Source organism: Mirounga angustirostris, unplaced genomic scaffold, assembly GCF_029215605.1.
Source record: "Mirounga angustirostris isolate CCGP_5_RB_7025 unplaced genomic scaffold, mMirAng1.0.hap1 SCAF_4, whole genome shotgun sequence".
Classification (NCBI taxonomy): domain Eukaryota; kingdom Metazoa; phylum Chordata; class Mammalia; order Carnivora; family Phocidae; genus Mirounga; species Mirounga angustirostris.
Genome location: NW_026991712.1, coordinates 170,920,911 through 170,944,242, shown reverse-complemented (window position 1 = coordinate 170,944,242; position 23,332 = coordinate 170,920,911). Strand labels below are relative to the sequence as shown.

General features: G+C 47.0%; 1 protein-coding gene across 2 annotated transcripts in view; it reads right to left on the bottom strand.

The window, feature by feature from the left end:
- Nucleotides 1–21,439, bottom strand: part of PAFAH2 (platelet activating factor acetylhydrolase 2) — a 30,768-nt gene extending 9,329 nt beyond the window's left edge. The window contains exons 1-9 of one of the 2 annotated variants that reach the window (XM_045898392.2): nucleotides 21,290–21,439; nucleotides 14,797–14,937; nucleotides 13,666–13,819; nucleotides 12,998–13,094; nucleotides 8,665–8,733; nucleotides 8,150–8,291; nucleotides 7,067–7,180; nucleotides 2,947–3,038; nucleotides 549–719 (exon numbers count right to left, since the gene is read on the bottom strand). In XM_045898392.2, coding sequence (XP_045754348.1) covers nucleotides 549–719; nucleotides 2,947–3,038; nucleotides 7,067–7,180; nucleotides 8,150–8,291; nucleotides 8,665–8,733; nucleotides 12,998–13,094; nucleotides 13,666–13,819; nucleotides 14,797–14,886 — 929 coding nt within the window. In that variant the 5' untranslated portion in view covers nucleotides 14,887–14,937; nucleotides 21,290–21,439. Of the gene's footprint in view, nucleotides 1–548; nucleotides 720–2,946; nucleotides 3,039–7,066; nucleotides 7,181–8,149; nucleotides 8,292–8,664; nucleotides 8,734–12,997; nucleotides 13,095–13,665; nucleotides 13,820–14,796; nucleotides 14,938–20,457; nucleotides 20,612–21,289 lie in introns of those variants that run through there. The other variant, XM_054513059.2, reaches the window with a different exon arrangement.
- Between the last annotated feature and the right edge of the window lie 1,893 nt (nucleotides 21,440–23,332).

The following is a 23,332-nucleotide window of genomic DNA, read 5'->3' as shown; positions in this document are numbered from 1 at the left end:
CACTCAAAATTTTCTTTCTGTGATAAGTGGTTCCTGAGAGAAAACCGACTGATAGTGCTAGCAACTGAAGTGAAGAGAATATGGTTTCTCTTGGGCAGAATATATATGGTTTATGGAAGATATATGAACTGAGGTATTCAAGGTCTCCAAAAGTCTATCTTGTGAATGTCAAGGATCTATTGTATTTACACTCTTCAAAAGACTCACTAAGATTCCCAAATGAGGCTAGACATCTCTGGAGTCCATCCAGACCCATACTCTCCCTCTCCAACTCACAATCCTGCAATACCTTTTTTCCAGAAAGCAACAGGCAAATCCTGTCAGCAAGTCATATAAACTAGTAAAGGAATTGCTGTAAGTGGAGCTAAGTGGAGGAGGACAGATAGGAAATCCTAAAGGAATTAAGACTTTGCACTTCAGGAAGTATTTAAGTATTGTATTAATGGGTAGAACTTACGGATAATTTAGAAGAAATTAAGAGAGCCACAACTAAGTAGCAAATGGAGAGGACACTGGGGATCATGATCATGACCCTGGGGCTTACTCACAGGACAGTTATGATCCTGGACTGTTCGTGCTGAGCACATATCTTCTTCATCAAGTTGACACTCTCCATTGTCTGGAATTTCTCAGCATTGATAAAGAACACAGGGCCTCGGGCTTTGGGGTAAAAGTCGTGTTCCAGAGGAAACATCCAAGCATCCAGAGCCACAGCACACCTGTGACAGGACCAGACATTTGGAACTGCTATGTGGAAACCCAGGCAAGAATAGTTAGGCTGGTGGGGGAGGGGGAGGGGCAGGGTTCTTCCCTTCGGTGGGACAAAAGCTCAGAAAGCCAGGAAGGGGATACCAGGGCCCAGACCCTTCAGTTAGGATCCTGGATAGAGATCACCTTCACCTGTCACCAAAGATCCTTCCAGATTTTATTTATTTGTTTGTTTGTTTATATTTATTTATTTTAAAGTAGGCTCCATGCCCAACGTGGGGCTAGAATTCATGACCCTGAGATCAAGAGGTGGATGCTCTACTGAATGGGCCAGCCACGCACCTCAGATCCTTCTAGATTTTAAACTCTCTGGCAGCAAGGATCAGACCTTTTCCTGGGTCTACCCTCAGGCAGCTGACCTGGGTTACTCAGAAGGCACTTCATTCATTCAACATTCATTGAGTACCTACTATGTGCTTAGCCCTGTGCTGTGGATACAGAGATAAATGACATAGTTTTTGCTCTTAAGGGGCTGCCAGTCTAGAAGGGGAGACAGAACAGACAAGGTAACAAAATGGAGCTTAGTGCCCTGACTGCACAAGGAGCTATGTGAGCCCACAGTGTGCATGGCACAGGGGTCAGGAAAAGCCTCCTTGGTGGCATAGCTCAAAGACATGGCCAGAGGGCGCCTGGGTGGCTCAGATGGTTGGGCGTCTGCCTTCGGCTCAGGTCATGATCCCAGAGTCCTGGGATCGAGTCCCGCATCGGGCTCTCTGCTCCTTGGGAGCCTGCTTCTCCCTCTGCCTCTCTCTCTGTGTCTCTCATGAATAAATAAATAAAATCTTTAAAAAAAAAAAAAAAAAAGACATGGCCAGAGTGTCGAGGAGTAATCTGTCACCTGGGGCAAAATGAAGGCCCCAAGATTGGCTCCTCTCCCCTACTCAGAGTTCCTCGAGTCTTCTCCATCTCAATAAAGGACAATCATCTCCCACTCAAATTCTAAAACATATCCTGACTCAAATTCGTTTCTCTCCATCCTGCCACCTCCATTCTAATGCCAATCCCTCACCTCTGACCTTGACTCTGAAACAGCCTTCCTCTAACCAGCCTCCTGGTTTTCAGTCTTGTCCTGCTACGATCCACTCTTCATACAGTAGCCAGAGGGATCTTTTATTTTTTTATTTTTAATTTGTTTTTTTAAGTAGGCTCCATGCCTAGCGTGGAGCCCAACACAGGGCTTGAACTCACGACCCTGAGATCAAGACTTGCGCTGAGATCAAGTCGGACACTTAATCCACTGAGTCACCCAAGTGCCCCCTTGAGGGATCCTTTTTTTTTTTTTAAGATTTTATTTATTTATTTGACAGAGAGAGACACAGCGAGAGAGGGAACACAAGCAGGGGGAGTGGGAGAGGGAGAAGCAGGCTTCCCGCAGAGCAGGGAGCCTGATGCGGGGCTCGATCCCAGGACCCTGGGAGACGAGCCAGAGGCAGATGCTTAATGACTAAGCCACCCAGGCGCCCCCTTTGAGGGATCTTTTAATGTGTAAATAAGATTCTTCTCCGAGTCTAGCTGGCTCAGTCAGAAGAGTATGCAACTCTTGATCTTGGAGTTGTGAGTTTGAGCCCCACATTGGGTGTAGTAATTAGTTAAATGAATAAATAAAAACTAAAAAAAAAAAAAAAAAAGATTTTTCTCTGCTTAAAACCCTTAATAATTTCCCATCATACTTGGAATAAAATCAAACTCGCTTACTCTGGCCAAAGGCAGTGTGATCTAGCCCGTTTATCTCTCTGATCATTATCTTGACCCACTTGCCCCATTCACTGTGCCCTTCCCACACTGACACGGCAAGCTTCTTTCTGCCTCAGGGCCTTTGCATTAGCTGTTCCCTCTGCCTAGAATGATCTTTCCCCTAGACCTTCATATGGTTGGCTTCTTTTTAAGTCTTGGCTCATGTCACTTTCTGAAGGACGCCTCCAATTACTCCGGCATACCAGCTTGGTTTATTTTCTTCACTACACCTGAGTGCTGGGGATTTGGCTGTTAGCTTGTTTACTCGTCTGTCTCCTCCCACAATAACATAATTCCATGAAATCAGAGACCTCGTTTTCTTGTTCACCGCTGAGTCCCCAGCCCCCCAAACCATTGTGCCTAGCACATAACACTTGCGTGACAAATACTTGCTGAATGAATGAATGGTGCACGGAGCTCACAGAACATCGATGGGACACTCACCGAAACTGGGTCTCCTTGGCCAAAGCCAAGACCGCCGTGGCCCCGCCAAATGAATGTCCCATCACAGCTACGCGGCTCATGTTGATGCTGCCCTGAAAGCAGAGAACTGAACCAAATCAGAAAAGTGGGGCTGCTTTTTCAGGAATTCTTCAGAGGCAAGAGGCAAAGAGTGAGACAATGAGGCAGAAGCACCATACAGGGGGTGAGCTCCCGCCTGCACGGTAAGAACCTCTTGCTCACCATAGAGCGGCCAGTCACGCAATTCCCAGGCCGAACAACATTCTGTAGTCAGTTTCATCTCTGTTTTTATAATCATACCACCTGTAATACCTGGACCAGGGGAGACATCCAAATATACATGAGTAAATGATTGGGCATAAGTGATGTGATTCCACATAGATGCATCCGTGTAAGGGCACGTTAGGAACAAGAACTGTCTCCAACCCCTAGATCGCTGCCTTACAGCTGGTCCAAAGGGTGACAAGGCGCCAAGTTGAGGACAAAATGGAAAGCTCCTGCTGCCTCCACTTCCCTCTGAAGCAAGGCCTGCTCGTGCAGAAACAAACCCAGCTTCAACTGCCCCTGGATATCTGTCCTGACTTTGATCCAGCAGAGTGAGTCTGCTTGCTCTTCCATGCTCTGCAAGAATCTATTTCGAGTTGTCCCCAGAAGCCTGCAGGGCATGGTTCTATAAAAAGCCACTGCAGCCGCCTTCCGAGGGGCTTGGGAAACCTCTCTAGTCTTTGCGGCCCAGCCTCTGCCCTGAACCCCTGCTCTCCTCTACTCCCCCCAGTTTCCACCCTGAGGCTATGTACCTAAATCCTCTCCCTTTGCTTAGTACCTTCAGACCAACAACTTGGTTGATGGCCGCTTCAGCTTTTTTTTGATAGGTTAATATATTTATATATGCCGAAAATCAGGAGCACATAGTGAAGTCACCCACGTACCACATTCCCTTTCCACACAGCTGCCCAACACCTACCCCCAGAAGGGGCCAGTTTCTTCAGTGTCTTTGGAGAGCTTACTTATGCGCACATAGGTAAATGTGAATCTGTATATCCCCACTTTTTACACAAAACTTACCTTTGTGCATAATAGTATTAGTTACATAAAGACCTTCCTTATCTTTTTAAAGCTACATCTGGTTTTCCCATGATGTAGGCGGCTGGCTGATCACCAAATCTGTCTCTCTTCTTCCCGGACATACAGCTAGACTGTTTCCCAGCAGTTGGATGTGGCCTTGGGCCTGAGTGCTAGCCAACAGAAGGAGTGTGAAAGCTATCTCTCTACTTCCAGGCCTGGCCCATAAAGAGTGTTTCGTTCAAACCTCCACGCCCTTCCCCACTCTTGGTTTAGTGCACACAGTGGAGTTGGGATTCACAAATGGAAGAGGGTTGAGCTATAAGCTGAAAGGAGCCTGGATCCCTGAGTCACCCTTTGCAAGAGGAGCCCCACTTGCAACTTTGCATGGGAGAGAAGTAAATTTCTATTGTGTTAAGCTACTGAGATCTGGGACTTAAGAGTTACAGCAATTAGCATTACCAAAACTAATACATCCATTGTCCTGTAATCTATTAAACCACTTCCCTTACTAGAGAACACTTAGGATACTACCAATCTTTTGCTATTACAAACAATGGTGGAATGAATACCTTGTACATGTACCATGTTGCATGTGCAGATTATAGAATAAATTCCCAGAACTGGACATTGCTGGTCAAAGAATATGCACATTTTACTGCTGACAGCTATTGCCAAACTGCCCTGCGTGGTGCAATCTGTACTCTCATGGGCAACACAGCAGCTTCCCCACAGCTTTGCCAACAAGAGTGAGTAATCAATTTTCAGAGCTTATTTGCTAGATGAAAATGTTCTTAGCTGGGTTTTTTTTGTTGTTGTTGTTTTTTAAGATTTTATTTATTTATTTGAGAGAGAGAGCATGAGGTGGGGGAGGGTCAGAGGGAGAAGCAGACTCCCCGCCGAGCAGGGAGCCCGATGCGGGACTCGATCCCGGGACTCCAGGATCATGACCTGAGCCGAAGGCAGTCGCTTAACTGACTGAGCCACCCAGGCGCCCATTCTTAGCTGTTTTTATTCTGTATTTCTCCAAATCATAATAATCCAACTCAACTCTTGCCTGTCTTAGGCTCAAAGGCACGCAGCCCTGCACTTCAGTGCCTGGGACCCTGCCTGTCTGCTGGGGGCTGGCGGCACACATCACATCGTTGGAAAAGTGTTTCAGATGTCTGCCTTTCCAGCTGACCGTCCAGGTGGACACTGTGCCCTGGATGGCCTTGACTTGACCAGAGCCTTTACAAGGCATTTCCTAACAAGGTTTTGGGGCACACAGCACAGGCTTTGGGATCAAAAAGCCCCAGTATGAAGTCTGACTCTACCACTTACTTGGCTATGTGTAGCCTCTTTGATCCTTGGTTTCTTTCTTTGTAAAGAGCTAATAATGCTTGCTGCATAAGTTTGTGTGAGGGGCTCTTATCATAGTAAGTACTCATACAGCAGTAATTGTTATTTTATACATATTTATATATACGTATTTATATACATATAAACACACACCATTCTCATTCATGCAATGGAATACACATGGCTATTAAAAATCATGCCATAGGGCGCCTGGGTGGCTCAGTTGGTTAAGTGACTGCCTTCGGCTCAGGTCATGATCCTGGAGTCCCGGGATCGAGTCCCGCATCGGGCTCCCTGCTCGGCAGGGAGTCTGCTTGGTCCTCTGACCCTATCCCCTCTCATGTGTTCTCTCTCTCTCATTCTCTCTCTCTCAAATAAATAAATAAAATCTTTAAAAAAAAAAAAAATCATGCCATAGTCTCCCTGCTCAGCAAGGAGTCTGCTTCTCCCTCTGACCCTCCCCCCCTTCATGTGTTCTCTCTTCCTCTCTCATTCTCTCTCTCAAATAAATAAAATCTTTAAAAAAAAAAATCATGCCATAGAAAAATATTAACTGGTATAAGAAGACATTCAGACTTACGCTAAGTGAAAAAAAAAAAGGCCACAAAACAGCCTGTATTAAATGATAACATTATTGTTTTTAAAAATGTATACACGTGTTACGCATTTTAGAGTAACTGAAAAGATGAACGTCAACATGTAAAAAAATACTTTTTCTTCATGCTTTTGTGTGATTTCTTGGTTCTCTAAATAGAGTCTGAGCTAGGGGCACCTGGGTAGCTCAGTTGGTTAAGCGACTGCCTTCGGCTCAGGTCATGATCCCGGACTCCCGGGATCGAGTCCCATGTCGGGCTCCCTGCTCAGCAGGGAGTCTCCTTCTCCCTCTGACCCTCCTCCCTCTCATGCTCTCTGTATCTCATTCTCTCTCTCGCAAATAAATAAAATCTTAAAAAAAAAAAAAAATAGAGTCTGAGCTACTTTTGCAATTAGGTGGGAAAGATCGGGGGGGTTGGGAATGTTATCTGCATAGGTACCAAATTCCATAGCTGGGACAGTTTCTATCCTCCCAGGAAGATTTTTGGGATTCCCTCAAAGGAAGGAATTAGCCTTCTGTAGACACAGGTTGTTTGTTGCTCAACAGACCTTCCTTTGGGGAATTAACCATTTTTCCCTTATCCATGTGGCCCCGTAGGGATGCCAATCCTGGTGCTTAGGATCCCCTGACCCAGAAGTGGGTGTATAATGTAGGCAGGCCAATCAGAATACCCTGTCCCTCTGGTACAGTGCCTGGTCTGGAAGGGACATGTAACCCAAGCAGGGCCACCGCCTTCCCAGAATAGTGGAAGCCAAGAGAATCTCTTTTCCTTTTAAATTTGGAGCTGTGTTGAAATATAGGCTTGGGCTGCCAGCAACCATCTTTCCTGCCTAATGGAGAGAGAACGGTGAGAATGAAGCCCACACACACAGAGTGGAACCGAGCCAGGAGAAGGAAGAGAGAGTGCCAGAGCTTTGATGACAATGTCTGAGACCCTGGATCTCGCTATGCTAGCCTAAAGCCAGTCTGCTTTTGGACTTCCTCACTTACTTGAGTCAATAAATTCTCTTTTGGTTTAAGCGAATAAGTTAGGTTTCTGTTATTTGTAACCCCAAAAGTCCTGATGAATACATGAGCTCCAGGTCATACCAATTATTGCCGTACCTTCAAGGTCATCAGATCCAACCCATCAGGCAAGATGTTAAGGACGATCTGCCCAGCAGTGACCTCTTGCAGGATCCTCAACACCCGTGTACACTCGCTTACCCTCTGATGTACCTGCAACAGAGACAGTCACGGTTGGGGCTGGAAGACAGCACAACTGTCCAGCAAGAACATCACTCTCCAACAGAGCCAAGGGAGGACGTAGGGAGAGTGTGGCCACCTGGATCTCAGCAAGCACTGGGGGCTCCATATCCTGAGAAAGGCTCGGCAACCTCCTAGCAGCTCACATAAGCGCCACCTAACAGTCCACTGGGGTCAGCACTGCTATTCAGACTCTACCCACCTCCCCATTGTTGGGGGGGGGCACGGGCAGGAGGACCCAATAAGACAACATATATGAAAGCCTTGAACACAAAAGAAAGAAGAGTGTTTTTTTTAACCAACCCAGTACTGGACTCTACTTGCCTATTCATAGCATACATCTATTGTTTTTGTCTGCCTAGCATTTACCTGCCCCCACTTAGCCCATTACCCCTGACTTTTGAGGACTGTGACCCCCTCAAATCTATTGACCTAGTTCTGATGAAAATTTCCCATTTGGATACTTCTCCCGGGCCCAGGAGCCTCCTTCCAGGATTTTTCATAGCTTGAGGCAGGTGTGACAACTGGGGGACGACCACCCAAACAGCCCTATAATCTCAGGTGGTGAGGCCAAACACGTGCAAACTCAGTCCATCTAACCTTGTAAGGTAAGCCAGTTTGCAGATAAGACCAACCAGCAGAGACCGACAGAGAAAAAATGTCTTGATGGTATTTGAGTCTGGCTTCCGTGGCCCTGCCCCTCTTAAACTCAGCCTCTATATGCCAGGCAATTCTCCGTTTTGCCTACCAAGATTAAATTGAGTTTCTGTCACCTGCAATTGTTAAGAGTGTTGACTAATACCCCATTTCTCTGCTGTGACAAGCTCAGACCCACTATGAGTGAGATTTCAGGACAGAAGCCTAGTTCAAAGTCTTCTTAGTGACCGTAGTATCAGGAGGACGGGCTTATTAACTCTCCCTCCCCAACTGGCACAAGCCTACCTGGCAATTCCGGACATGGAATTCCTTCTCCCCTTCTTCAATCTGATGGTGAGGGAGCCATTCCTCCTCCAGTGGCTCATGAGTCAGCTGGCTCTCCCCTGGGGCCTGCTTGCAGAAACAGGTGGTCGCGGCGGACCCGTCCCTGAAATACACATGCCGCCGGAGAAACTAGAGGATACCCTTGAGCTTATTTCTCCCCTTTACTAAATCCTCCATTCCCACCAAAACACTGGATCATCTTTTGGCTAGCAGGGAGAAAGATCCAGGGGCACACATAAGAGAGTATAAAAAACACGGATTTTGAAGACCGACTTGGGTTTACCCCAACTCGGCTGTATCACTTCTAGCAAGTGAACCTTTGAACTTTGGTTTCCTCACCTTGAAAATGAGTAGAATACCTGCCTTGCATGGTCGTTGTGAAGGTTAAAAATAATTTATCAATAAAGGACTAGCCTATATCCTAGCCCACTGGCAGCAACCCATCCAAGAGTTTGTTATGGCCGTCACCCCCTCACCTGTGTTCCAGGACAGCAACCACAAAACCATGGGAGGCCAGCTCCATGCAGAAGGCTGAATACAGTGTCCTAGAGATGCAGGAAGGAACAGAGAGAAGTAGTCAAAAGAATTGCCCCCCTGCAGCTCCCATTCCAACCACGCTCTGCTAGTGACCATCTCAAAAGATTGAATGGAGGAAGTTTCATCTGTAGCAGCCCTTCCTCCTCAAGGTGCTTTCTCTGGTCAGCAGACCATTCGTCTCACCAAGGCTCCAAGAAGCATGTGTAAATCGATCCATGGTGTTTTCAACCCCACAAGAACCTTGACTCATCCATCTCCTCCACCTACCCCCAATACATTAACATTTACATTTTTATTATCAATTATTATTATTAACAATTGGTACATTAACAATTGCATTTTTATTATCTATATATTATTGTATATCTCCCAAATTAGTTGGCCAGATCCTTGGAGACAGGCACTCTGGCTATTTCTGTAATATGCAAATATGCACCTGTGATTTAGCATGTGAATTTGTCTGTCCTCCAACTTCCCAGAAAAAAAAAGGAATATGGCAGACACTGTTAACTGCCTAAACACTTATTTTTCTCTCCTCCTTAGTAGCAGAATCTGATTTTCAGCTGAAGATACAGGCATCAGTTATGACATTTCCCAGCCTCCCCTGCAGCCAGGGCTATCTATGTGGTTAAGTTCCAGCCCAGCAATAGAAATATAATGCTGCCCTCATAAGTAATTAAAATTCTCTAGTAGATACATTTTTTAAAGTAAAAAAAAAAAAAAAGTGGAATTAATTTTAATAATATATTTTATTTAAGTCAATAGAGCCAAAACATTATCATTTTAACATATAATCAAAATGTCTGAGTTAGGGGGCACCTGGCTGGCTCAGTCCGTAGAGCATCTGACTCTTGATCTTGGGGTCATGAGTTTGAGACCGACACTGGGTACAGAGATTACATTAAAAAAAGAATGTTGGGTGCCTGGGTGGCTCAGTCAGTTGGGTGTCTGCCTTTGGCTCCGGTCGTGGTCCCAGGGTCCTGGGATCAAGCCCCACCCATGCCGGGCTCCCTGCTGGAGCCTGCTTCTCCCTCCCTGCCCCCTTTGTGCTCTCTCTCGCTCTCTCTCAAATAAATAAATAAAATCTTTTAAAGAAATTAAATAAAAAAATTAAAAGAGTGTCAAATTAATGAAATATTTTATTAAGTTCTTTTTTTCCCATATGAAGTCTTTGAAATCCAGTGTGTATCTTATACTTCAGCACATCTCAGCTTAGACCAGCCACATTTGTAATGTTCAAGAGCCACATGTGGCTGGAAGGACAGAACAGCTCTAGTCATTGGGACGTAAGCAATTGTGTTGTATAGAACTTTCGGGGGGGGAAAAATAAAAAGCTTTCAGGAGAGTTCTCCCTTCCCATTGCCTGGAATGTGGATGTAATGGCAGGACCTAAAGCAGCCCCCTGAGGTCATTAGATAGCCTTAGAAATGGAAGGCACAAGGGGCGGAGCAAGATGATAAAAGAAGTCTCTGTCTACCACTAGCGTTTTTTTTATCTGAGCAAGAAATAAATTTCATACTGCTTAGGTCACTATGGTTTGGGGTTTTTCTGTTAATACAACTTGCCCGGATCCTAACTGATTCAGGAAGGTCAGGAAGGACAGGCATTAAATTTCCTTTCACCTTCTCTCATTTCTCTGAGGGAGGCAGTGAACTGGGCATAAGAACCAGAGAGATCTCTGATCCCTTCCTAGTTCAGACTGTGTAACCTTGGGCAAGTCTGCCTCTCAGAGCCTGTTTGGTCATCTGTAAAATATGCACCCCCATGACCTACCTCACAGGACTGTGTGGAAACCAAAGGAACAATAACACATTGCAAGCAGGGAACATTTAAATGCACATACTCCTCCCTGGGGTGGGAATCCAGAGGTCTGGAAGGATTTCAGATCCTGAATTAACCACACATGCAACAAGAGGAAACCACGTCCCTTTCCCTCCTTGCCCTCTGGCTTGGAATTTCATGCTGGTGAATGAAGAGTATTTATAACTGGCTTACCCAGGTCAACTGAGGTGCAAAGTCTCAACACAGATTCTTAGACCAAAAAGACCAGTCTCCAAAGTCATGTGCTCACCTGCTCTTTGTATAAAATAACTGTGAGCTTAGGAGAGAATGTTTCTTACTTCTTTTTCCTGCTAGACTACAGTCCTTCTGAAGGCAGGGACTCTATCTTATTCACTACTGAGTACACAACCCCAGCACGGCCCCAGAATATGGCAGGTACTAAATTTACTGAATAAGAAAGCAACATGGAACACCATCTACTTGCCTTACTGGCCTCATCTCTGCATTTACCCTCCTGCCACAGTCTACAGTTATGTGAGTCCATGTTCGGGCTCCCCTACTGGATGCAATTCCTTGATTTTTTGCCACAGGAATCATTTTCTCATGCCATGGCGCTGGTACAGAACAGGTGCTCAACAGATATTTGCTAAATGAATGAAAACCTAGCAAAACATAGCCCTTGTATTTGCTTAAAAAATATTCACTAGGAAACTACTACTTTCCAGGTATTGTCCTAGGCACTGGAAGAGATAGAAGACAGATATGGTCTCTGCCTTCATGGAGCTTACAGTCTAGCAGGAAAGACAGACCTTAAAGAATAATCACACATGTAATTCATTCATTTCAATTATGTTAACTACTGGAAAGTACAGGTATCTTACGAAAGCACATTACTGGAAAACGTCATATGATACAGGGGTCAGGATGGGTGTCTCTAAGAAAGTTACATCCAAACTAAGACCTTGAGGGTGATTTGGAATTAGCCAGGCAAAGATGAAGGGGTGGGGGCATGGGAGGAAGAGAGGAGCAGAACAGCAAATATTCCAGGCAAAGGGAATAGCCACAAAGCACAGCACAGATAAAAACTCTGAAGCAGAAAATAACGTAGCGCCTTTATGGAAGTGAAGGTCAGTTTGTCTAGAGAGCTGGAATGGGGCAAGTAGTAAGAAACAAGGCTGGAGACTTTGGGACCTGCATCCAGGTAAGACCATGAAAGGAGCTGAAATAAGTTCAAAGGGCTATTAAAAAGACCAGGTAGGGAAGCAACATTCATTCATTTATTCAATAAATATTTATTGAGCACCTGCTATCCGCCAGGCACTGTTCTAGGTGCTGCAATGACAAGGTCATATTTGCTTTTAAAACAGATCTCCCTGGGGGTCCCTGGGTGGCTCAGTTGGTTGGCCTCAGGTCATGATTTCGGGGTCCTGGGATCGAGCCCCACATAAGGCTCCACACTCAGCAGGGAGTCTGCTAGAGATTCTCTCTTCCTCTCCCTCTCCCCCTGCTCACGCTCACTCTCTCTCTCAAATAAATGGGTAAATCTTTAAAAAACAGAACAAAAAACAGATCTCCCTGGCTCCAGTGTGGACAATGGTTTGGGGAGTGGGGAGGCAAAAACAGACACCTTTGGGAGGTGTGACACTCTAGGACATAAACTAGACTTACATGTTGGTAATGAACATATAGTCAGAATATTCACAAAGTTCAACAGGAACAGATGGACTAGTTATTAAGCTGTATAACACAGCAAGGTGGAGAAATCGGGATCCCCAGGAAGAATTCAGAATTCTTACAACATCAGGCAGCGTGTCCCAAAGTCTTCCAGTTCACCATCTCGTGTTCCTTATGCAGAGAAACACAGAGCACTGTGTGTGTGCACATTTACTAGGTGCCAGTCTAACCGAATCCTCACAACCCATGTGGAGGGCGCAGCATCCCCATCTGACAGACGACGAAATCTAGGCTCAGAGAGTTCTACAGCTGTCCCGAGCTCACACGGAGCACAGGCGGTGTGGCTGAGCCTCCCAGGTGAGGCTGAGCTGTGGGCCTGCTGGGAGTGAGCCCCACCTCACCCACTACATGCACGCCACAGAAGAGCTGTCCATCCACGGACACTGAAGGAATGACTCTGGCTATAAAGCTCAAGCTCCTTCTGATACTTCTGTGCTGTTATATGGAAAGAGAACCAGAAGTGTTGATTTTATTTATAAATGTTTACTTATTTTTAAATATAACACAAACATAAAATCAATCAGGTTTATTTATCAATGCAGGAACATGAGAAGCGAAGGATGTGAAGCCCGCGCGGAAAGACCCCACCAAGTGAAAGGGGCTTGGGGAAGCCCTCACGGAGAGGTGGACCCAGCGCTCCGGAATGAAGCAGGTGGTGGAGAAGACAGCTGGGGATGGAAATGTCTGTTTCTCTGCCCTCTCCGCAGTTGTCACTAGTTAAGGACTAGGACAAGGTCTGCGGGAGGAAGCTCTTACCTGAAGGCCCCCATGCCATGCGAGAAGATGATCAGGGGGTATCCAGAGTCCTTTGTCTTAAAGGGGCCATTCCAGCTAACAGGCAGGCGACAAGATCCTAACAGAGACAGGGGCTATAGAATCTCTGGCTGCCCCAACGCCGTAATCCCAGGGGCAGCCTGGACAGAGGCATCGGTGGGGACATGTGCCCCTCCTCAATGGAGAAGCACCTTTTGCCCCTGAACAGCCCAGGACAATCAATCACCTTCCCTTTACCCCTATCTTCCCTAGAAAGTACAAATATGATAGAAAATGGGAAGATAAATGCAAAGAAGTACTGAAGAACTATGGGGAAAACCATCTTGAGATGCCAAGACAGTTGGCTAGAGTTCCTCATGGTGGGGCCTGCGGGGGAAGTGGATGAGTCAAGGCGACTTTACCCGGAGAGAGGAGAGCTAAGGAGGAATCAATGATAAAGTCTGGATTCGAATCCGGGACAACCTAATGCTGTAACCAAAGCTCTCGTGTATATAATCCTCTCCCGACTCTCCACACCACACTGGCTAATGCACGCCCCGCTACAAGAGGGCTGGATGATGCCAGCTACACAGTACTGTGCCTGCCTAGGGATCTCCCAGGAACATAACCAAGAAGCTGGGAAAGCATCTGGGGGTGAGGCCAGCACTTACCTACAGCCAAGCTGAACAGCAACCCCCCCCAGCGCTTATTAAAGCGCAGGTAACTGGCCAGGCCAGTGCAGTACTCAGAGCGGGGAATCCACAGGGGCTGCTCCATGGTCTCCTCCACCTCTTGGCAGGGGTAGAAGAGTCGAAAGAAGCTCCCCTACAGGAAAGAAGAGAGCAACTGCTCAGAGCAAGAAGCCCAAGCTCGGTTAGGTTTCCCAACAAACACATCCGGTGGGTACGTGGGGTGCCAGCAAAGCAGGCCACCGAAATGGGGCACTTAAGCTTCAATTCATACACCTGAATTTTGCATTCAGAAAATCCAGAAAGAAGCAATTTTATTTTGAGCATGCACGTAGGCTTATGTTATTTCAAATAGCCGACTGTATTTTAAATGACATCTGGGGGACACCAAAATATTTTCAGCGCTTGGATCAGAGAGACTTAAATCTGGCCCGGTGCCCAGGCCTGTAGGAGCCCTGGGAATGCATCAGCCCGCAGGCCGGATGGGGTGGCAGCCGGGGGTCCCCCGGGCCCGTTCTCACGCCTGGCCCTTAGGAAGCAGCACATGCTCGTTTCACACGGGAGTAGGTGATGGGCTAACAGGAAGTATGTGCCTCTCACAAGGGACAGGGCGAGTCCAAGGGCCAGCAGAGAAGCACCTAGGAACTGGTGGAGGCAAAGTCCAGAACCAGTGCAGGAGGGAAAACGCATAAAGGTAGGGGAGGAAAAGGAGGAGCAGGTCTTCCTACCCAGGCTGGGGAGTCAAAGGCTAACAGCACATGGTCCACTGCTCCCCCTCGCACACCTTCAAATTGGGATGAGACCGGAAACCCTTTCCAGATCAGGCATCTGCTCTTAAGACCGGGCAGGGGATTGAGAGCTACCCTTGGAGCTCGAGCCCCCCTTTCCTCCTAGCTGGCAAAACAACCCCTCTCTGGCTACTGAGAGGTTTCTACCTGGAAAGAGGAAGAAGGTGGTCAGGGAAGACAGACCTGAGGGCTCTAGCACCAAATCCAGACCAGCTGTAACTCAGTTTCCCCCCCGCTGAGAATCACACCGTCAGACTGGCTACTGCAAAGTCAGGGTGCAGAAGCAGCAGGAGGGATGTGCAGGGACGGAGCTGGAGGCACTTACCTGGAGACCCTGGCCCTCCATCACATCACCGCAGCCTACGAGGTGGGGTCCTGTGACAGGTGGGAAGCCCACGGACTGGTTCACGCCCATCTGATCACCAGTTGAAACAAACAACGAACTGGGCAGTGCTGAACTTGATGGCTGAGGGCAGAACACAGAAGAGCCTCTTGCTGGTTTCCTCTTAGCTTCTTGTTGCTTCTGTGTTATCTGTCACCCGTGTCCACAGCTCCTTATCACCCCATCTCCCTGCCAGGAACTCGCTCCGTCTTCCACGTCATCTGCTTTGCTACACTGACTTTGCCAAGGTTTAAGGGCTGCTTTGTTGTTGTTGGGAGCAGGGTGAAGACAGTTGGGGAAAGAGAGCTTCCATGCTCCCCAAAACCCACTGCCAAGGGGGCGCCCGGGTGGCTCAGTCAGGTGAGGGTCCAACTCTTGGTTTCAGCTCAGGTCATGGTCTCAGGATCCTGAGATCAAGCCCCATGTCGGGCTCCACACACAGCAGGGAGTCTGCTTGAGATTCTCTTCCTCTCCCTCCCCTCGCACGCTCTCTCTCTCAAATAAATCAATCTTAAAAAAACAAAACAAAAAAACCCACTGCAAAGTGTTCAGCACCTACCACATGCCCAGCGTGGCAGTAACCTCTGCAGAGAATGTAACCCAGACCATATCCTCATGAGGCCAGGAATAATAATAAGATGTATTATTTGCTCTGTGTCAGCACTGAACTAAGCTCCTTCCATACAGTACATCATTTCATTCTCTCCACAACTCTCTGAGGAAGGTCCTATGAAGACCCTGTTTATAGATGAGGAAACTAAGGCACAGAATAGTTGAATAACTTTCCTGAAGTTATCCTGCTTCGGGGCAGCAAAACCAGGTCTGTCTCATCCAGACCTAAGCTCTTAACCCCTATTGATCCTGCTCATGGGGGAGACTCAGATATAGGTCTACACAAACATGGACCTAAACTACTATAAAAGTGGCACTTAGGCTAGGCCTTGAGGTATGAGGAAGATTTAGAGACAGGGAGAGGAAGGAGAACATTTCTACACAGGACACAAGAGCAAGAAAGGGCAGACATGGGGAAAAGTATGATGTGGCAGATCGACCAGGAGCCTTCTAGATCAACCAGGAGCCTTCGACATGGCAGGTGTGCGTGTTCCTAACTAGCCAACATTCCTGTAACTTGGCTGCGCCCTAAATTGGGGCCAATGCCATTGCTCTCTATCCCTCTTCAATCTCATCATTCCCAGCAGCAGCAGCGGCCCACTTACGGACTGCCAGGAATTACACAAAGTGCTTCAATACATTATTAATTGAAAAGCTGAGATGAGGAAATTGATGCTTGACAAAGTCAGGCATACAGCTAACAGAGCCAGAATTTGATCGTGGGCAACGTGGCTCTAACAGTGGAGAATATGGCCAAACTTCTCCATATCCAGTCTATCTTGCCCTCCTATGCAGTACCCTTTTGACTTGGGTGGGGCTGACTGTGCCCCCCCAACTTCTAGACTTGGGCCTTCATTGACCTGAACCGATCAGCCCTTTGTGTCCCCTGGTCAGTCTCTAGATGAAGAGTGGGCACATGACACAGTTGATCCATTCAGAGTAAAGCCCAGGACTTTGATGGTTGAAGATGGAAACGTTCTTTCTGTTTCTGAGGTAGAGTGATGTGCAGATAGGAAGCCCTGAAATGTTGCAGCCGCTTTGCTACCTCGAGGATGAAGCTACCCACGGAGGATGGCAGAGCAGAGAGAATCAAACATATGGAGTCATATTTGTGAAGAATCATCTCTCACCCTCCCCACTACACGTAGGTCCTCAGAGGTCAAGGGAGCTGCACAACATCACAAGCAGAACTACTATTACACATAGATCTCCTGGTTGCCAACTTTGAACTGTCTGGTCCAGTGGCAAACCCCAAATAACCAATAATCTGAACATCATTCTATTTAACTTTGGAATATAACAAATGACTTTCTTTCTACTACCCTGTAGTTGTAGAACGCAGTTCTTTGTAAAAAGAAACCAAGCTTGGGGTGCCAGGGTGGCTCAGTTCGTTAAGCATCTGTCTTTGGCTCGGGTCATGATCCTGGGGTCCTGGGATCGAGTTCAACATCGGGATCCCTGCTCGGGGAGAGGGGAGTCTGCTTCTCCCTCTCCCTCTGCTGCTCCTCCTTCTTGTGCTCTCTTGCTCTCTTTCTCAAATAAATAAATAAAATCTTAAAAAAGAAAGAAAGAAAGAAAGAAAGAAAGAAAGAAAGAAAGAAAGAAAGAAAGAAAGAAAGAGAGAGAGAGAGAAAGAGAGAGAGAGAGAGAGAGAAAGAAAGAAAGAAAGAAAGAAAGAAAGAAAGAAAGAAAAAGAGAAAGAAACAAACTAAGATCCTGATGCAGTCAGCGGACTGATTAGCCAGAGTGAAGTTGAATATGTGCTGCTTAGTCTCAAACCCTGACCCCTCGCCACTGGGGGGCACACACATGGAAGACCTAGGGCAGGGGCGCATGATGCATGTCACGCACATGACAATGAAGCAGCTCCAAGTTCTAACTGCCAAAAAAGAGGGTCAGATAAGAGGATCAGATGCAGGAGTTCTGAGACGCACACTTCTTCTGTAGCTTGGCAGCGGAGGGCAGAGGAAGATGGCAAAAGTTGACTTTCAAGTAGAAGAAAGTGCATGAGCTAAGGCACAGAGGTAAGAAAGCACATGTGAGAAGAGAAAGGTGTGAGAGATTTGGAGGGCAGCAATCTCTCTAGTGCTAGGCTAAGGAGCTGGAATCTACCCTGGAAACGGGCGATATTAAGTCTGAAGGAGCCATGTTTAAGCCTAGCTCCTTTACTGCCTAGCTCTTTAACCTTGGGCAGATCCTCTGACCTCACTGAACCTGATTCCTCATGGGTACAATAGGAAACTAGCCATCCTCGTAGGGTTGCTCGAGAGATAAAATGAAATAATGCATTTAAAGCACCTCGTGTAGTACGGCTCTCATGAAGTATTCAGGAAGTATTTGTTGATCGAGTGAAAAAGTAGAAACAATGGGAATTGGCAAATGAGTGGATTTGGGGAGGCAAGGGAGACAGAAGAGCCAAAGATGAGTCAGGTTTCAGGATTGGGTGACCAGATGATAGTAACTTCTTATGGGAAGAGATTTCAGTCTTACCCCATATAGAGAACAGTGCTTGGGATAGGAATCAAGATGAGTGGAGGTAAAAAACGGCTAAACAGAAGGGAGTAGAACTCTCTAGTACTCCTGGAAAGTTTCTGGAAGAATCTTTAAGTTTGGAAATAAATACAAACTATAATTGGCCAGAATGAGGCATGCACAAAAATGAATCTGCATTCCCTGGGCTCACATTAACTGATGCCCAAGGAAGATGGGGAGATGGGAAAATTCAATTTTGCCTAAGAGACACACACCCAGAGTATCCAGAGTCATTTCTAATAAATGCCATAGAATTTTCCAAGGAAATCAGCCCACGTGTCTCTACCTTCTTTTGTTCACCTCATCCAAACAATTCACTGTGGTACCTGTTTAGAAGCCCCTCCACCCATGCAAGCCTGCCCCACCCATCAAGGCCCAGTGAAATCTCTGGTTCTCTGTGCTTTAACAAGTCCTTCCACCTGCCCTCCTCTCAACTATAAGCACTGTCCCCATCCCTCATCTGCTAACCAATCATGGGCTGCCTTAGGATAGCTCTTGGATAATTACCTATTCTAGCAGTTTTCAATCAGTGACTTGCCTACAAGTGGTCCAAGTAGAACCCAGTTCAGAGGCTCCTGAGTCTATTGTCACAGTCACCTGGGAAACTTTCAAAAATATAGATTTTAGGGCCCTCATTCCCAGAGGTCAGTTTTTTTTTTTTTTTTAAGATTTTATTTATTTATTTGACAGAGAGAGACACAGGCGGAGAGGGAACACAAGCAGGGGGAGTGGGAGAGGGAGAAGCAGGCTTCCCCGCGGTGCAGGGAGCCCGATGCGGGGCTCGATCCCAGGACCCTGGGATCATGACCTGAGCCGAAGGCAGACGCTTAACGACTGAGCCACCCAGGCGCCCCCAGAGGTCAGTTTTTAAAAGCTTCCCATGTTTCTCACCAGCAAGGTCTGAGAACCTCTGGTCCAGATGTTACATAGGACTTTTTATTCAGAGATGCATCCATGCAACAAACATTTACTAAGTGTATACAATGTTCCAGCCCACCATTTTATAGTAATGAAATGATAATGACTATGATTTCACTTGGTTCAATCCCCATGGCCACCTAGAAGCATGTTCCTGCCAGTCACAAGGCTTAATGTAGTGCCCTGCATAGAACTGGTCTCAATAATTAACTTATCCAATGAATCTGATTTAATTTTTACACACTTATGCCTCATTTATTTGGATATACATACCATATAAAGGCTGTGTTTATACTTCTTTGTAGGCCCAACCATCTACCTTCATGCTTTTCTTATATAGTAAGGACCCACGAAATGCTCCTTTACTTGGCTTTGATTTAAACCCTCTCAATTCTTTAATCTGTCTTTTTTACCCAAAAATAACACTATATGGTATAGTGTAAAAAGAAAAGGCTTTGGTGACAGTCTGAATTCCAATTCTTAATTGGCTGCGATCTTGAGCAAGTTCCTTAAATTCTAAGCCTCTGAGAATTTAACCATATGACAGAAATAATAGCACTCATGAAGTTGTCGATGAGGATTAAATGAAATAATGTATATAAAACCCCTAACATGTAGAAGGCACTATAACGAGAGATGGTAGCTCTTACTACAATAGTTATAGCATGACCTCTCTGAGCCTAAGTTCCTTATAAGTAAAATGATGACACTTCAAAAGTTAAATTTAAATGAGGAAATATATAAAAATTTTAAAAAATAAGTAAATAAGAAAAGTGATATTGTCTAGGGCTTGGTACATTTTAAGTGCTCAAAAATGTTAGAAATTAATTAATAATGCTATTGCATCATACCCGGCCAAGGGGTCAAGGTCTCTTCCATTTTTTCTGTATTAAAACCCCTTTGACGGGCGCCTGGGTGGCTCAGTTGGTTAAGCGACTGCCTTCGGCTCAGGTCATGATCCTGGAGTCCCTGGATCGAGTCCCGCATCGGGCTCCCTGCTCAGCGGGGAGTCTGCTTCTCCCTCTGACCCTCCCCCCTCTCATGCTCTATCTCATTCTCTCTCTCAAATAAATAAATAAAATCTTAAAAAAAAAAAAAAAAAAAAAACCCTTTGAAAAAATGGATTCTTTCCTCCCAGCCTTTTTGAGTCTGAAACACCGCAGCGAAAGTCAGAGTGTACTAAAAAGGCCCACAAGAGACCAGGAGATGGACAGTGCCTACCATGCAGCTGTGTCCTATCTCCTGCCAGGGTCCTGTTTCCAGTGAGCTGAAACCAACCACCCTTTCACCAGCTGTGTGCACTTTTCATCACTGGCTATTTCAGGACAGAGTCCAAGAGAAGCACTTCTCGGGGGCTTCCTTTCAGACAAAGCTCTCTGGAGACTTAAAGCTCATTAGTCTGGAAGAAGTGAGGAAATATCCTGCTCTTGGATAATGGAGACACCAAGCACTCAAGGGGCAGGCTTGAGCAACAAGGGGGCAGAGATAGAAAAGGACCCAAGATGAGTGTTCGAGAGCATTAATAATGATAATAAAAATAACCTCTCTCGGGCGCCTGGGTGGCTCAGTTGGTTAAGCGACTGCCTTCGGCTCAGGTCATGATCCTGGAGTCCCTGGATCGAGTCCCGCATCGGGCTCCCTGCTCAGCGGGGAGTCTGCTTCTCCCTCTGACCCTCCCCCCTCTCATGTGCTCTCTCTCATTCTCTCTCTCAAATAAATAAATAAAAATCTTAAAAAAAAAAAAAAAAACCCTCTCTCGCTTGTGGAGGCTTTACAGTTTAAAAGAGCTCTTTCATACATATTAGCTTATTGGCTCCGCAAAAGAGCCTCATCTTAAGACTGACAGAGCAACTGCCATCTCCATTTTGTAAATGAAGAGCGGAGTCCCAGGGAGATTGCTTGATTTGCCCAAGGTCACACAGCGAGTGAGCTGCAGAGGTGGACTAGACCCCGGGTCGGCTGAGTCCGGGCTCTTCCACGGAGTGGAAAGAAGGAATGGCGACCCTTCTTCCACTAGCAGGAAACAGCGGAAAGTGAAGGGAAGAGAGCAGCCCACAGGAGGCGTGGTGCCTAAGAAGCCCAGGTTTCGCGGAGGTCACGTTGTGGGCTGCGGCTGGGGCTGTGGGGGGCTGGGTTCTACCACCAGAGCTCACGGTGGGAGTCCAGGGGCGCCGGCAGTGCAGGCGCGAGCTGACAGTGGGAGTGTTAAGGGTGCGGGTAGATACTGGAGGTGTCTGAATAGGAAACAGAAAAGGATGAAGGATTAATGCGGAGTTACTGGGAATGAGACGAGCAGCCCCCAAACCCGGCTGGAGGATGAAAAAGTCGGCTGAGAGCTCAGTTCAGAACAAGAGCTTTCTCCAAACCAACTTACCCAGTCAAGTTGAGCCCTCAGAAGTAACCCAGAAGGTCAACTCCACGGAAACCAGAAACTACTGCGGTGCTCGTGGCCCTTTGGTAGGTGTAGTTTCCAGAACTCATCATTGACGCCTAAAAGCGTTCCCCTCCTCTCGCCGGGAACTACAATTCCCTAGGTGCATCGCGCAAGATGGAGCGTTGCGACCCTAAGACTACAATCCCCAGAGTTCCAAGCGGCCCTTCATTGTTGGATGAAACCGCCGAAGGCCCGGGATGCGGCGCGATTCCTCCCCCTGGTGGTCTGAGGCGTCGCCGCCACGATTACAAGGCTCGGGCGGAGGGCTATTGCTTAGAGTTCCGGCTAGTAACCCTCCGCCTCACCATTCGTCAAATAATCCCCGGGCGTGCCTACAAATAGCCGTGGTTTCTTTTTATTTTCAGGGAGGTCCGGGGATTGGGGGGAAGGTCTGAGCCTTTTTTGATTACCCCCACTCGGCGCTCTGTGAGAATATGAAACTGGTCATTCAAGTTCAGCGCACATTTTCTACCAACCCATACCTGTTGACACTTGTGATTTTCCATTGTCCTTCAGAAGCTCGCCGACAGAGAACGGGGAGGAACCTGAGTGATCACTGGTCCTCCCGGCCTCCAGCCCAGCCCCTCCATCCGTCATCACTTTACTGCCCCTGTGCTGGTTCTTAGGGACACGGTGGTGAGCAAGATACTGTCCCTAGCCTCAAATTAAATCACAACCTAGCGGAGGATTCCGACAAATGAAGAATTACAGCACAGCGATATGCGCTCTAAGAGGGGAAAAAGGGGGTTGTGGGAACCCTGAAAGGGGGCACCTGCGCAGGCTTCTGGGAAATGGGACCGTGTCAGCAAGTCTTCTTAGAGATCTTAGAGAGATATTAAAATTGAGAATTGAGGGATAGGACTCAGCCAGGAGTACAGGGATTGTGAAGAATGTCTTATATTCAGGCTGGAGCACAGAAGGGTGAGGGATGGAATGGAGAGACACCTGAGGAGGTAGGTAGAGCCACATCCTCAAGAGTCTTGTAAGCTTCTGTAAGAAATTTGGATCATTCAAGCGATTTAAAAACTTTCAACAGCTTCCAATTACCTACTGAATGAGGTCCCAACTTTTTCGCTTTGATGCAGGCAAGCGGGGTCTGAGGACCCAAAGGGGGTCCTGCAGGACTAGCCAAGAGGGTCCTTGGCTTCAAGCAGGATGGAAATCAAACTCGATCCAGCAGGAGGTGAAAGTGGTTTATTGAGGATATAGAAACAGCAGATACAGAACATTTGGGAGACTCAGAAAGGAAAGGAGCATGAGTCTTATCTTTGCCTGGGATCTGGGGGATTTATTGATGATCATGGTCTGATGCACGTGTCCTCTCAGGCATCCAGGAACTGGTCAGAACAAGGTCAGGGTCCAGATGTCCATCCTAAGTCACTCACTCCTTGGAGTCACTCACTCCTTGGTCTTGGCGTTGAGATGTCTAGCGCCAGTGGTCTGGAATATGCACATGATGGCTTTGCCCAGGAGTTCCTTAGATATTATCTATTGTGCTGGAAGACTCCAAAGATATCATTAACTCTTTGTGCCTTACAAGGAGGACATACATACGATAAAGCATGTTTGTGTAGGGCGGGGGTGCAGGTCTAGCAAGAATAGAAGCCCAAAAAGGAGCAAAGGAAAAAAAAAAAACACAGCTTTTCCTCTCACGTGATCTCTTTGGCTTCCCTGCCTCAGCTTGGCATTGGAGGTCCTCCTCAACCTGGCCCCCCACTACTTCCCCAGAAGTGTTGCTCACTCTGACAGGGATCTCCTCTCTTCTGCTCTGCCTCCAGCTACCTTCACCTCCTCGCCATTCTCGAGATGTATCGGGTTTTTGTTGTTACCTCCAACCCTTTACTCATGCTCTTTCCTCCACTAGATGCTGCCCTGCCTGGTGGCCTGTCTAATCCTGTTCTTTCTTTAAAAGTCAGCTAGGCTGGGCGCCTGGGTGGCTCAGATGCTTAAGCGTCTGCCTTCGGCTCAGGTCATGATCTCGGG